Source organism: Hydra vulgaris, chromosome 02 (genome assembly GCF_038396675.1).
Source record: "Hydra vulgaris chromosome 02, alternate assembly HydraT2T_AEP".
Taxonomy (NCBI): domain Eukaryota; kingdom Metazoa; phylum Cnidaria; class Hydrozoa; order Anthoathecata; family Hydridae; genus Hydra; species Hydra vulgaris.
In genome coordinates, this window is record NC_088921.1 from 58,735,980 (window position 1) to 58,751,786 (window position 15,807).

Below are 15,807 nucleotides of genomic sequence, written 5' to 3' on the forward strand. Positions count from 1 at the left end.
TGTTGTAAAGTGTATGAAGACATATTTTGTACGAAGTTTTTATTTTTATAAGGAATGCTAGTAAATCTAGTCAGTGAACAATTTTTTCTCGTGGGTTTTTATAATTGATTGTTCTTTTTTCATTACATTATTTTCAATAATGTAATGAAAAATAATACTGAAAAATACTTTAATAACGTTCAAAAATATCATTACTGACGTGAAAAATATCATTACTGACGTGAAAAATATCATTACTGACGTGAAAAATATCATTACTGACGTGAAAAATTATTTTTATTCACACATATCACTCTGATATGTTTGAAAAAATTGCAACAAATGAATATGGAGTTGTTTTTGTATTTATTTATATATACTTTTTTAATCGTATTCTTTTAGAATACTATTAAAAAAAGTATATATAATGTACATTATATATACTTTTTAGTAGTATTCCAAGACTCTTTTTTTGATCTTAACCGGTACTGTCATTTTTTAATGTAGTTTCAATATTGACATTTTCGGTTTTATGCAATTTTCTTGATTTGTGTTTTAATAAAAATGCTTTGTTAAATTTTGATTTTAGAAACGATGCCGTATAAATGTATCAAGATTTATCACTGTAGATTTTTTTTAAATTCAAATTTATTGTCTATTTAATATGTTATTTGTGTTTTTTCTTTAGAAAATAATTTAACTAACATTCATCAACCATCTCAACAGACTAAAGAAACTAGCATTGCAGCTGGAATAATATCAGGTGTTGTTGTTTGCATAATATTACTTATTTTTGCGTTATTTTTTTTCTTCCGAATTCGACAATCGAAAAAAACTGTTTCTCGAGAACAAGAAATGTCAATATGGCCGATGAATCAACTTAGTTCTGAAATTGGTTCGTTAACTGGTGAAAGTAATTATACAAAAAGTTCGATATCGACATACGTATCTACTATGTCAAAAAACACGGATAAATCATTTTATGATAGAAATAACGTTACTGGTGCTTCTTCTGTCGTTTCCGATTATAGCCATGTTCCTTTAAATCCTCCTCCATCGCCAACAACTGATCGGGGATTTTCAGTGATTTCTGATGCTCCTACAACGTACGATTACACATCGTGTGATCAGTGTAGTTGTCAAACTGGGGAAGAATACGATGCTCCACCACCTACATTAGCTTCATTAAATGATTTAGAATTGTATTGTCCAATTAACAAACATGTACAAGCAAATTGGTACCATTTAGATAGCATTTCAAATAATTCTCATCAAGTTCATAATAACAGCAATAAGCGAGTGCGAAGTAGAAACCGCAACATTCGCAATAATATTTCTTCTAATAAAATTAACGGCTCCCATATTTCTGGAAAAGGAGTTTCTAAAGTCGATTCCTTACAAAGACAATGGTTATCTAAGGAAGAATCAGACTTAGACTCTTCTTACGAAAGAGAGGGAATTTACGGAGACGTTAACAATCGACTTTTAATATTTGATCCACCTCCTACGCCGTGCACAAACTATTTGTCAGAGGAAGAAAGGCCTTCCTCAGATACAGAAACTAGTGTTATAGCATATGGTAATAGTATTCGTACACATTTTGCGCCTCCCCCATCCCCAGTAAGCTAGCTTTTACAACATTAGATTATTTGTCCAAAAAATATTTGTTGTATTTTATAAAAAAAACGAGCTTTTTTTAAAAAAAACTTTTTCAAATAATATACACACACAAAACATACACCAGGCTTAAATACATATTAACTAATAAAAAAGTGTTTTGAATTATTGTGATTATAGTGAAACTACATGAAAAAAGTATTTGATAACATTGTTGAGTGACGTCAGAAAAGTAATAAAACGGCAAAAATTACTTAACCACCTTCCTTCAGACAACACATGTTCGTCCAAAACTATGCCCTATTCACGCCAAATTTTTTTTTTTTTTTTTTAAAAAAAAAAAAGATTAGTTTTTATTAAAACAACTTCATAACGCTTTTGTTTTTATTTTTTTCGATTCTGGGATTGAATTAAAACCAGTTTTAAAGCCAATTTGGTGGGAATGAGCAAATATAAAACTTGTTTAACGTACAACAGTTAAAACTTGTTTTGTTTTTTTAATTGTTAATGGGGTGTTTTTTCCTTTGTAAAATTTATTTGCTGCAAAATTATTAGTTGGTTGCAACGGAAACCAATATCGAATACTCGCTCAACTTCGGTTATGAAGTTGATCAAATATTATAAAACTTCGGTCAATATTCGTTAAAAAAGTTTGTTAAAACAGTGGGTTAAATTTTATTTTTTTTACAACATTTATTTTTCTACTTCAAAATATATTGTTGTTATTTCTTTCAATAATTAATTGTGGAACCCCATATTTCTTTAATATATACAGAAATGGTTCTCCTTTGTCAAATAGGATTTAATCGAATGAAGTATATGTGAAAATGTTTACTTGAATTATATTTGACAGAGGTATTCAATTAAATTTCGAAAATTCGGAGTTCTTAACTTTTATTTAAGTTCTTTAAATTTTTTCAAAGTTTTATTATTGTACTAGCAAAAAAGAATATTTTTTGTAAAAATTTTCTCAAAAAACTATCTATTCTGTTAAATTGTTAGTATTATATTCTGTTAATAATAAATTTCCAAACTCTTTATCACACGCGTCAGCGCTGTAACTAAAAAAAAATAAACTTAAAAGTATTGTGATGGCGGTATTCCTAAAATGTATTGTTCCTCTAGATATTACTGGTCTAAAATGTCTTGTTCCTCTGGATTTAATTGGCCTTAAATGTCTTGTTCGTCTGGATATAATTGATCTAAAATGTCTCAAGTGAATAAAGTAAAAGCACTTTTGTGCAGTCATATTTATGAAAAATAAAATTGCTACAGAAATAAGTCAACTGGTGTTAATACCTTGTAAACTGATTTTTATTAACTGTTATTAATATACTTATTTTGTAATTTTAATGACACATGTAGTCCTTTCTTATTTAATATTATTATGAAACTGGTTTCTAATTAAAAAAAAAAATTCAACAACAATGAGTATCCTGTACCTATTTTTACATAAGTATCTTTGCCCCCACACACTTTAAAAGGGAATGTTCCTCCAAAACCAATCTACCCAGTATATATATATATATATATATATATATATATATATATATATATATATATATAGTATATATATATATATATACGGTTTTTTAAATTTCCTATTTGAATTTACTATTATAATATTTTGAATTTGGTTTTACTATATTTCTACTTTATAAGTGGTTTCATAGAAACGGCTTTGCTAGCTAAGACAAAAGTTTGACAATGTTTACGTTCAAAATTAAATTCGGTTAAAAAAAAAAATTGGTTTAAAACGGCAAGAGTTCGACGCGTTGGTTTGACAACTGTCTAAATAATTTTAGTTAAAGATGAAGAAAAAGTTATAAGATCTGTTTCTAAATTCACCTTATATAAAATATTTCAGTTAAAACCTTGTCAAATCAACGCGACGAGTTTTGTTAAAATATTGTTTGTAAGTGAAAAAGAGTTAGACAATCTGTCAAAGATACAAATGTGTTATATTTTACAATTGATTGATTTTTTTTTTAAGGTGGTTGTATGGTAAAAAAATTTTTTTTGACTTTTAACTTTTTCTACATACCAAAATTAGTAACAAGGCTAAATAATGCTCAATCTAATTTAAGATGCTGAAATAAAAATTTATTTGCCCTTTTTTATGCTGATTTAGCATTAAATGCAGAAAAATCAATAAAAAAGAAAACTACATTTTCTCAGCTTTTTTATGACATTACAAGCTAAAACTTACCGCACTGATGGATTATAGTGTAATAAACAAAATCTTACAAGAAAAACTTAAATTAATAATTATTTTTAAGATGGCACCACTTTTAATTTTAAAGGATATTTTCGATGCAAAAACATTTGGTAAAGTATAAATATATTCAAATGGAAACAAGTTTAAGGTTAGTTATAGTAAGGTATTGCAGTCCTATCTATAAAGAAGCAACCCTGAAAATTTGAAGTTAATTGCATATCAAGTTAAAAAGATATGAACGATTTGCTGTTCGCAGTCAGATAAAAAAATACAATTGAGAAATCAAGTTTCAAAGTTTAAAAACAATATTTTTCTTTCTTAATTGGATAATCGTTTGCTTTTTTCTAAAAGCTAACTTAAAAATTGTTTATTTGAAAAATTATTGGGGGAAGTTGATGATTATGTGGTAAAAAAATAGACGGTTATATGGTAAGTTTTTACCATATAACCACCATAAATATTTAACGCACTAACAATGTAAGTGGTGATAACACATTAATTACACAAATAAATAAATAAAAATTTTTTTAAATTATTCTCTCATCCAACTCAGTTTTCCAATTTCTTTTAAGGTAACTCGAGTGTTCGGATCAACGTCTAACATACGTGATATTAACTGACGTAGTGTATTTGATATAGGTTGTTGCAAGTTACGGTACGCTGGACCACGTTCCATTTGTTTGATTTGTTTAACTTTATCAAAATCATTGAAAGGCATGTTACCTGTTGTTATAATGTAAAGAATACATCCTAAGCTCCACACTTCAGCACATTTCCCATCATACGCAACTCCTAAGAGCGGATTAATATAAATCAGTAAATGAAAAGGCAGTTAAATAGTTACAGATACTCCATACAAGTTATTCTGTTTCAAACTTAAAACTTTAAAAAAGTATTAGCTTTAATTTATTTTTATAGTTATTCATACCCAATTATTTTTCTGCATTCAAATCAAATAATTTACTTTTATGCGTTTTTTGTGTAATTATATGGTTATTTATCTATTTTAGATAAACACATAGATTACTTTAAAGTTGATAACAAATTTATGACAAAATACAACTACATACTGATGGTTTTTTTTTAAACATTTGGTAAAGAAATAGATTTGCCTTATAAGTATATATGAGACTTGGCTCAAGCTTCAAATGGAAAATACCTTTAAGAATTTCAATTGAGGCGTATGCAGAACTTCCACAAAACGTCCTACTTAGATCATTGTTTTTAACGTACTTTGCAAATCCAAAATCAGCTAGAAGAGGTTTTAGTTTATCTCCAATAAGTATATTTTCACATTTTAAATCGCGATGCAAAATGTTTTTACTGTGAAGATACAGTATAGCATCAACCACCTAACACACAAAAAAAAATTATTTGAAAAATATGTTTTAAATAATTTTTAATTATGAATATTGTAACATAATCAATACTTAATAACTATTAACTAACAAAAATAAATAATACTAATATATAAAAATAATAACAATACTATGACCTGAGAAAAAAAAACTTTAGCTACGCTTTCTGACATTATCTTATGCTTTTTAATGTATTCCAACAAATCTCCTCCTTGCGCAAATTCCAGGCACAAGTATACTTTGCAACCAACATCTAGCACTTCAAAACATTTGCAAATATTTGGATGCTCGATGTTGCCAATAATTTCCAACTCCCGAGGTAAAAAGCGTTTTAAAAACTCTTTCGGGGCAATTTTTCTTTTGATAATTTTAATAGCAACGTCTCGGTTTTGCTTTTTAGAATATGCGTGTTTGACCTTTGAATACGTTCCTTCGCCTAACTGTTTATTAAAAAGCACATAGCCATGTTTTAGTAGCATTACAAAATCATTTACTTTTGAACTGCATTTGTCTGTTGTCGTAACTGTTGTTGAGCTACTGTTGGATTGATCAATTGAAGTATTGTCTTCTAAAAGAGAATTGTCTTTTTTTGATGAGTTGAAATTGATAATATCAGAGTGAGCCATACTTCAAATAGAAAAATAGGCTTCATTAAAATATTTAGGAAGAAAATTTTTGATTAAGAAACAAATACAAAGTGACGTCAAATATGTGACGTCACAAGTGTTATGTTTTCTCTTGAGGACTTTAATCATAATTTTTTGACCCACTAAATAAGGCTGGCGAAAATCGTAAAAATGACGGTGCAGGTAATCGTCAAACAAAGAGCTTTTAACTTAATCTATTTTCCCCTTAAAAAGTACTATCGCTTAGTAAATGCAAAAACTATAATATGACAATCTGCTTGTATCATACAAAACAAGGAAGAGACTAAAATTTGAATAACGTCTAAAAAATACCAATAATTCTAAGGCATTTACGAACAAACTAAATAGAGCTAATTAAATTAAAACACATTTTTTTCATAAACACTATGTTAATATATTTATTTATAATCTATTTATATGGTTATTTATATATGATTCATGCGCAGCCGTGGCGCAGTCGTAGCGCACTTGCCTCAGAAACAAAGCATCTAGGCAAGTTTTGCGACATCGGTTAGGAAGGAGGCGTGAACTTCCAATTAAATGCCTATCCATGTTGCTCTGTGATAAGACCGTAAGAACTTCTTGGCACCTAAATAAAATTAAAATATATATATATATACATATATATATATATATATATATATATATATATATATATATATATATATATATATATATATATATATATATATATATATATAGTATATATATATATATATATATATATATATATATATATATATATATATATATATATATATATATATATATATATATATATATATATATATATATATATAAATATTTAAAATAAATAAAAAAAGATGAAGCTTTTTTAATTAAAAAAATTTATGCAGATTTTGAGGATAACTGTTGTTGAAAAAACAAAAAAGAAGCAAAAACATGAGATTTTTAAAACCATTACAAGAGGTTCCAGTGAGCTTGCCTCAATATCTAATAATTAAACCGATACAGTTTTGAGTAGAGGGAAGAACTAATGTTGCAAAAATAAAAATAAAAAAATGTTTGAAAGAATAGAAATTTTTAGTAATTTTTGTCGCAGGTATGCAGATGTACTGGCGCTATATTTTAGAAAGCTTGGAGTAAAGTTTGGTGTTAACATGCCAATTTATCTTAGTGCGCTGTAATAAAGTTTTTTTAATTTTAGTAGCAACGGCTGTTCTAAAATTTTTTGCAGGATTGCATTTATCTGGTTTTGCTTTTTGGATATTTCTTAGGACGATAAACTATATGGATAGAATATAGTCTATCCATAAATATTTATCATGACAATATAATGACAATATCATGACATTATAATGACAATAAAGGATATTTAAAACGAGACGGCATTATTGTTACTGTTTCAATGGTTTCAGAATCGGTAAAACGACTTGCTGGGGAAAGCCGTTATACTGATTCTGTCTTTTGTATGAACAACGGTTACACATTATTCAATAATTCTACCCGGGCCTACTAACCGGTACAATATAATGACCGGGTACCCCGGGACATAGATACCCGTCGACAGTCTTAGCACCAAAGCAATGACTTTTAGCATTACCAAAATTTTCGTTTTTATATCATCTTAACAATAATTTTGACCTCAAGAAAAAATATGATTTCAATGTTAGTTAAAATTGAGGAGGCTGAATAAGTGCGAATTTCATAACTGCGAATCTGCATAAGTGCGAAGCAGTTGCAAAGACTGGCATAAGTGCGAATTGGCACAAGTGCGAACTGGCATAAGTGCGCCGAAAGAATTTGCGAACATTGGCATAAGTGCGAACTGGCATAAGTGCGAACTGGCATATGTGCGAATTAATTGCAAAAACTGGCATAAGTGCGAACTGGCACAAGCGCGAACTGGCATAAGTGCGCCGAAAGAACTTGCAAACATTGGCATAAGTGCGAACTGGCATAAGTGCGAACTGGCATGTGTGTGAATCAATTGCAAAAACTGGCATAAGTGCGAACTGGCACAAGCGCGAACTGGCATAAGTGCGAACTGGCATAAGTGCGAATTGGCATAAGTGCGAACTTGCCAATTCGCCACTTATGCCAATTTGCACTTATGCCAATGTTTGCAAATTCTTTCGGCGCACTTAAGCTAATTCGCGCTTGTGCCAGTTCGCACTTATGCCAGTTTTTGCAGTTGGTTCGCACTTATGCCAGTTCGAACTTATGCCAGTTCGCACTTATGCCAATGTTTGCAAATTCTTTTGGCGCACTTATGCCAGTTCGCGCTTGTGCCAGTTCGCACTTATGCCAGTTTTTGCAAGTGATTCGCACTTATGCCAGTTCGCGCTTGTGCCAGTTCGCACTTATGCCAGTTCGCACTTATGCCAGTCGCACTTATGCAGGTTCGCAGTTATGAAATTCGCACTTATTCAGTCGCCCCGTTAAAATTTAATTCGTTTTTAAAGGTTTTTTGTATTATTTGCGTGATAATTAAATCTTACTTGCGGTACTTAAAAATAAAACCTAATGTTTGACAAAAGTTTGCTTAGCTCTAGTTTAATCTGTTATAAATTATTGACAATAGTGTTGGTTTAATGACTTAGCTATGTAGATATATCTACAAATCTTTATATGCAAACTACAGTTTGTGATAGAAGTCTCACTGTAGCCAAATTGCTAGAATGTGAAACATTCTCAGAAAATGAGTAATGTAACTTAATTCCATGGATAATATCAGAAAAATTAAATTTTTATAAACCATTTATATTACCAGATTTTTATAAAAGATTTTTGTCTGATATATTTTATCAAACTATGAAGAGCTATTAAATGTGTGTAAAAATAAAAAAATTTCAAATGTAAAGAGTAAAAATTTTGCGTCACAATACTTAAATAAAAACTTAAAGCTATAAAATATAAGATCTTTACTTTATTTATTATTTTAAATTTAAAAATCTATATTGAGCCAATATTATCCAACCAATCACTATACTTAGCCAATATTATCTAACCAATCACTTTATTGAGCCAATATCATCCAACCAATCAATTTAATAATTTTTTATAGTAGAAAAAATGGGAGCATAAGACCAAGAATAGAAGACAATGACTATGTGTTTCACTACAATGAAAAATAAAAACACTACAGTTTTACCGTAAAAATTGTGGGTTTTTCGTTTTACTGCAACAAACATGCAGTTATTATATGCGGTTGCTGTGTAAATGTTTATCTAGAGATAAAATGCTTATATAGTAGGAAATAGATTCATTGGTGAATTATTGGGATCCAAAAATATTTGTCTGGAAAGAAAGGGTAACAAAATTTTCAAAATATTATATAAATATTACCAAGTTCAGTGTCATATATTCTTCATTAAGCAACTTCTGTTAAACATTAAAGGGTTAGTACTGCGAAAAGGAGTTGTTTGATTTCAAATTTACGAAAAAAAAAATGTAAACAATTTTTTGAACAATAATATTTAAAAATACAAATTTTTAAATAAGTATGGGCAATTCCATTTTTAACTTACGCTACACTCGCAACAACTTATTCAAATATTTGCCTATTTAAACAGTAAATTAAACTTTTAGCTATTTTGTATGAAAGCTGTTAGTTTAAAGAATAAAACAAGCTAAAAGGTTTTGAGTCTGACCAAGGGCGTATTTGAGGGAGAGGGGGGCGAAGGGGCATTCGCCACCCCCTTCTTTTCCCCCACCCTCATCTCCCCCACCCCCACCCCTCTACCCTCACCATAGCTCGTATTTTTTTCTTAATAATAATACATTAATTAATAATTTATTTTAAAAATTGTCCGTTTGATAAAGATCGTAAACCGTATTGATATCATACTTATTAAGAGTTTTATGCCTGCACTGTGGTTACACTGATTTTGTCGTCGTGATAATATTTATAGTTTTTGCACGGTATAGAAGATAACCTTCTATACTGTACATACGGTAGTAATACGGTTCAGTAATAATATTGTGTAGTATTACTACAAAACCGTATTACTGTGGTTTTCGTTTACATCCCGAGTGAACAGAGCTAGTATCATACAATCTGTGGTATTACCAATTAACTTATACTAAGTATTTAGCCATGATATAAAGTAGGTAGTGATAATGACTAAATGTATTATTGTTTATTACAAAACTTTATTGCATTTTGCATTTTGTTTTGAGTTTATATGTATTTAATTTTAATAAAAGTTTAACTATTAATGTAAATGTGAGTAAACTTTTTGGTAATAAACTTTGTGTAGCAAAGCTACACAAAGTTTATTATCAAAATGGCTTGACAAACCCCCAAAGAAGTTACTAATGATATTTCTCCGAATTCGAGTAAATCAAACGTCGATATCGAAAAACTATCAAATTCTCCAGATCTACCTTAGTGTCTGCTACCAATTAAAGATCAGAATAGTCAACCACCGACTGTAAGTATCAATGAATGCGTGTAATGAATTTACTACCGACGTTGGTTACTTTGTACTAAAAAAAGAAACTGTATCAAAATTCAAATAAAATTACTAATACTATGAAATATAAATTGACCTAAAACATATTTTTGTAGATTGAAAACATAGTTAAGATCGAGAATAGACCAAAATCGATTAACGGGTTTGACTTTGCTGCATGTTCAAAGGCATATTATTGTATCCATTGATGATATAGTCGACAAGTTTTCTAAAATGAAAAAGAGAAATATAGACTTAGATATTTAATAATTTGACTATCAACCTTATGTTGGCATATATATTGTATATATATAATGTTAAATAAATGTATATATATATATATATATATATATATATATATATATATATATATATATATATATATATATATATATATATATATATATATATATATATATATATTCATTTATTAAGCCGTACAAATATTTACAAGTTCCATGTTTTATAATGTATATCAAAATGTCAAGGATGAGAGGAAGACAGGTTTGCCTTATCACCAAGTCCCTTATTTTTTCTAGACATTTATATAAATACGTTGTAACTAAAATTAAAAATTAAAAATGAGAGAAAAAAGCAAAATGTTTCAAAGAAGTTTATATAAAATGCAAAATAGTTTAATAGAGTCTTTCGAAGTTATTTTTAATAAAAGTTAAGGAAGTAATTTAGTCTCAGTAACATGAAGGTTAACTTACGGTCATGCAATGCCATATATATCAAATTTCAAAGTTATTCATTAAAATTTTTTTTTTTAATTCATTAAATATATATACATACACACAAGCATATACACACGTGTATGTACACATATTTATATATACATACATGCGCATGTACACATATACATATATACACCAAAATATATGTATATGTATATATGGACCAAAATGGTATAATATAAAATATTTCTTACTTATATTAACATTTAGGGGGTCCTCCAGTCATTTGAAAAATTCACATTTGCCTATCATAGACTATAAACTGTTACTAATTTCTTCAACGGTTTTTCATGTTTAAGTTTAAAATAAATAATGTTAATTTAGTTTAATAATAATATATCTTTGATTATTATATCCTTGCTGTCTGCATTTGACTGAATTAAATATTTTTGGATTTCCTTATGAGAGAAAAATCTGGAATTTTTTCCGGTTATTTGAATATATCAGTTGTTAAGCAACAATCTTTTTTAATTGTATAATAAAATTTTTACCTATTTACTAATTTTTATCATTTTTCATAGCATGAGTGATAATAGGGAAATTTAGTAGCATTAAATAACTTCTCATTATTATTTACCAACTTACTTTTAATGGCTAATGGAACCTGTGGTGGTTTTTTTACCTTCAACTAGGAACTTCAGTCACGTGACAAATTCCGTAGACAAAATTTGCGAAGTTTTTTATATATAAAGAAGACTTTTTCAGATTAAATTTAGATCGATTTTTTAAATCTATTATGCCATAGTAAAACGTTTTGCGAAAAGAGCGGTTTTAATTAAGTTTTTGTAATTATTTTAGCTTAAAGTTATTTTATTTGCGCTCTAGCATCCTTTAAATAATATATAACTATTTTTCTTTTCTTTTTTTTTTTTTTGGTTTTGTGATGAATAAGTTGGTCTAAAATAACTTTAAAAAAACTAAGTTTTTGCTAATATTCGGGTAGTTTTTAAATTTAAGTTAAAACCTGCTAAATCCCGTCCTCTTCTTCCCTTTCAATTCCGTCTTAATATTGTTTCAAAAATTATTTCGGTAACTAATTTGCAATAACAATATAATAATTTAATTGTATAATACAGTATTTGTATAAAATTAGCCTTATCATAATGAATAATAAAGAATTATATGATTGGTATCTATGCTTGAGTGATAAATATTTAAGAATGGTGTGCTCGAATTTCAGAAGGCGATTCTTCAATTTGTTTTCAGTAACTGAAAATAATTTGAGCTTGTACAACAAAACTAAAATTGTTGTAGATAAATTTAAATCGTTAAAAAAAACAATAAAAGAAGAGATATATATAAGCTGATGCTCTTTAAACCGCCAATTTCAGAAACTAGGTGTGAATTATGCATATCAAGTGAAAAAAATAAAACGAAGGGTAAAAGAAAATTGAACCAACAAACCTCAAAAAACTGTTTTAAAAAATTGAAACTTGCTTCATCTGGTTGTATAAATAAGTTCAAATCTGCTAATGTAATATAATGAAAATTTTTTTTACATCTAACGACCCTAGAAGGACATATAAACTATTACATGCAAGTAATAAAGCAAAGATTCATCAATTAAAAAAGAAACAAGATAAGGAAATAAAAGAATTAAAAGATTTTTATAATAAAGTCATTAAAAATCTTAATAAAAGAGTTAAACTTTTGTTAGTTAAGCTTGAAAAAAGTGACAATAAAGTTGCACTCCTTCATGAGAAAAAAAGAGTTACATGCAAAAAATTGTATTATGTAAACAAGAAGTTTAGCATGGTAGTAAATAAACATGAAAATTTGTCTTCTAACAGTTTAAATAATCCTAAAAAGGATACTGACTCTCCAAACATTAAAGTATTAAGCAAAAAAAATAAAGATTTTAATTTAAGTTCTCTTCTCCATGATCGCAGAATAATAACATTTCAAAACGGAAGGTATTCTAATGATATAAGAGAAGTTGTTATGGACTTAGTTTCTTTGAATGTCAGCATGAACAAAGTTAATGAAGTTATCACAATTGTTTTAAATAAACTAGCAAAGATAGATATTGAGAAGCTTCCCTCAATTGGTACAAAATCTTGATTTATGACTGAGGCTTTAGAACTTGCTCAACTTCAAGTTGCAGAAGAAATGATAAACACTGTAGAAATTAAATCGGGCAATTGTCTTCACAGTGACGGTACCACTAAACATCATAGGCATTTTCAAAATTTCCAAGTTACTACCACAAATGGAAGTACTTTATCTTTTGTATTATGTGAAATGGCTGGCAGAGATGCATATTGTACTATTAAAGCGTTAACCAAAACATTAGATGAAATATGTGACATTTTAGAAAGTAGCAGCAAGGAAAACGATTTTTCTAACCTTGTATGTTCTTTTAAAACTACCGTGTCTGATCTTGGGCCAGTTAATCCACTGTTTAATTAAAGCTTAAAGATATGAGGAAAAATTTACTGCCTAAAGTTATAAAGAACTGGGAAAGTTTAAAAAAAGGCAAGCAAGCAGATTTCATTGAAATGTCTAATTTTTTTTTGTAAATTGCATTTATAATCTAACTTTGCAACAGAAACTGATAAAACAATTAACTCATTCAAAAAGTTAGTTTTAAGTAGTGGTTATGAAAATATTTTTGCATTCAATACTGCTGAATCAGGTGCCACTAGATTAATAAGAACTGCATGTAAAGCTTTTCATGTAAGGGGAAGTGATGAAGCTGGAGTTACTGGGTATTTTAATGCATTTCTTGCTGGTAAAGGACAAAGTAAGTGTAAACTTGCACCCTTTTGTTGGTAACAGATTTAATATATATTATATTATAATGCTGCAGCTTTGTATTTTCATTCAAAAGATATTTGAGAGTTTCTTCAAAATTGGCCAAATCAAAATAATCTTTTACTTGCAGTTAAAGAAGATATTAGCAACAAATTATATATAGCAGAAGTGCGGGCTCTTGCAATAGTTGATAAAATAATTACAGGTCCACTTTGGCAGATAATTGAATCACAAAAGAGTATTCTTGATATGAATCCATTTTTGTAAACTCTAAAAATGAAACTTTCAGATTTGTGTAAAAATGCATCATCGATTATGATCTTGAAAACACCTATATTCAGTCCAAGTGATGTTAATATTCATAAAGATATTTTGTATGATAAATTATTTGAAGAGACTAATGACACTGATTTAAATATTTTAACACAGCAGACACTAGAAGTAATTTGTCATTCTTTGTTAGTTGTTCTGGAAAGACAATCTGCTGATCAACTTCCTGGAGGTAAATATTGGCATCCTTCTGATAATATAAGTAAGGCTGCAGAGAATGTTCCAACAACAAACAAAGCGTCAGAAAGTGACTATGCGGTAGAGCAAAGAAAAAACAGTGCCCATTGAGAGAAGAGTTATTCTTATTAAAAGAAAAGAACGAGATATTTTGATTCCAAAACAGAAAGAAGAGTTAAGTGAAAAATTAAAGAATGCAAGACTGTCTCAATTAGCAAATCAACAAAAAACAAACATCTTGGCTGTCATTCTAAATGATGTTAATTATCTTGTTGGGAAATTTATTCAACATAATATTATGAAAATCGACACTAAAAAATACTTTTGGTGTACAGGTGAAGTTCTTCAAGTAAACAAGTCAACTCCTAACTTAAAAAAAACTTTGTTTGATGTGGTCTATGAGACTGAGGAAAATCAAGTATAGACTTTTCCATTGTTTGTTGACCTTGAAAAAGGAAAGGTTATAGTTTTGTAAAAAGCCTTTATTTACAATTTATTTGAAATAATTACTAGTTATATATATTATCAGTAATATTCTATTTAAAATATTTTACATATATTATAAATTATATAATATTATTATAAATTAGTCGTATATATTAATCTATAATATTTATATCTATAACGTTTATAGTTGTTATAACGTATTGTATATAGTTGTTATATCTCATTAGTAATATTAAATTATAAATATATAATAAATTATATATTATTATTATAAATTAGTGTATATATTAGTCTATAATGTTTATATCTATATTGTTTATAGTTATTATAACGTAACATATATAGTTATTATATATATCAATAATATTATTATAGTAGAAATATATTATAAATTATAACATATTATTATAAATTAGTCGTATATATTAGTCTATAATATTTATATCTACATCGTTTATAGTTATTATAACGTATCGTATATAGTTATTATATATCATTAGTAATATTATATTATAAATATATTGTAAATTGTATAATATTATCATAAATTAGTCGTATATATTATTCTATATTATTTATATTGTTTAAATATATATATATATATATATATATATATATATATATATATATATATATATATATATATGTTATATATATATATATATATATATATATATATATATATATATATATATATATATATATATATATATATATATAGCATATATATATATATATATATATATATATATATATATATATGTATGTATATATATATTTATATATACATATATATATATTTAGATATATATATATATATATATATATATATCATATATGTATAGATATATATCGTTTATATTGATCTATAATATTTATAATATCGCATCTATAATATTTAAGAAAATTTAAAATTGGGCAACATTGTGTTTTATTTTTTCACAATTTAATGTTGTAATAGAGTTATGACTATATTAATGTGTAATGTGTCTTTGACTATATTAATGTATATCTATTTTTCTGTATATATATTTTTTCAAAAGATTAGTTGTGAACTGAAAGTTGTTTTATTTGTATATTGTTTAATGATAACAGATAGATTATTGCCTAAGTCGTTGCATAAAA

The 15,807-nt window shown here is 27.3% G+C and overlaps 2 protein-coding genes across 3 annotated transcripts in view; one reads left to right on the forward strand and one right to left on the reverse strand.

Annotated features, from left to right (window-relative positions):
* Window positions 1-2,591, forward strand: part of LOC100198100 (low-density lipoprotein receptor-related protein 6) — a 60,928-nt gene extending 58,337 nt beyond the window's left edge. The window contains exon 16 of one of the 2 annotated variants that reach the window (XM_065791527.1): window positions 668-2,591. In XM_065791527.1, the coding sequence (XP_065647599.1) occupies window positions 668-1,608 (941 nt within the window). In that variant the 3' untranslated portion in view covers window positions 1,609-2,591. The remainder of the gene's footprint in view (window positions 1-667) is intronic. The other variant, XM_065791526.1, reaches the window with a different exon arrangement.
* Window positions 2,592-4,326: 1,735 nt separating this feature from the next.
* On the reverse strand, window positions 4,327-5,858 carry LOC100213530 (testis-specific serine/threonine-protein kinase 3-like). Its single transcript, XM_065789885.1, has 3 exons — window positions 5,310-5,858; window positions 4,974-5,166; window positions 4,327-4,606 (listed from the first exon to the last, which is right to left on the reverse strand). The coding sequence occupies exons 1-3, from the start codon at window positions 5,796-5,798 to the stop codon at window positions 4,347-4,349; spliced, it is 942 nt and encodes a 313-aa protein (XP_065645957.1). The 5' UTR covers window positions 5,799-5,858; the 3' UTR covers window positions 4,327-4,346.
* Window positions 5,859-15,807: the final 9,949 nt, after the last annotated feature.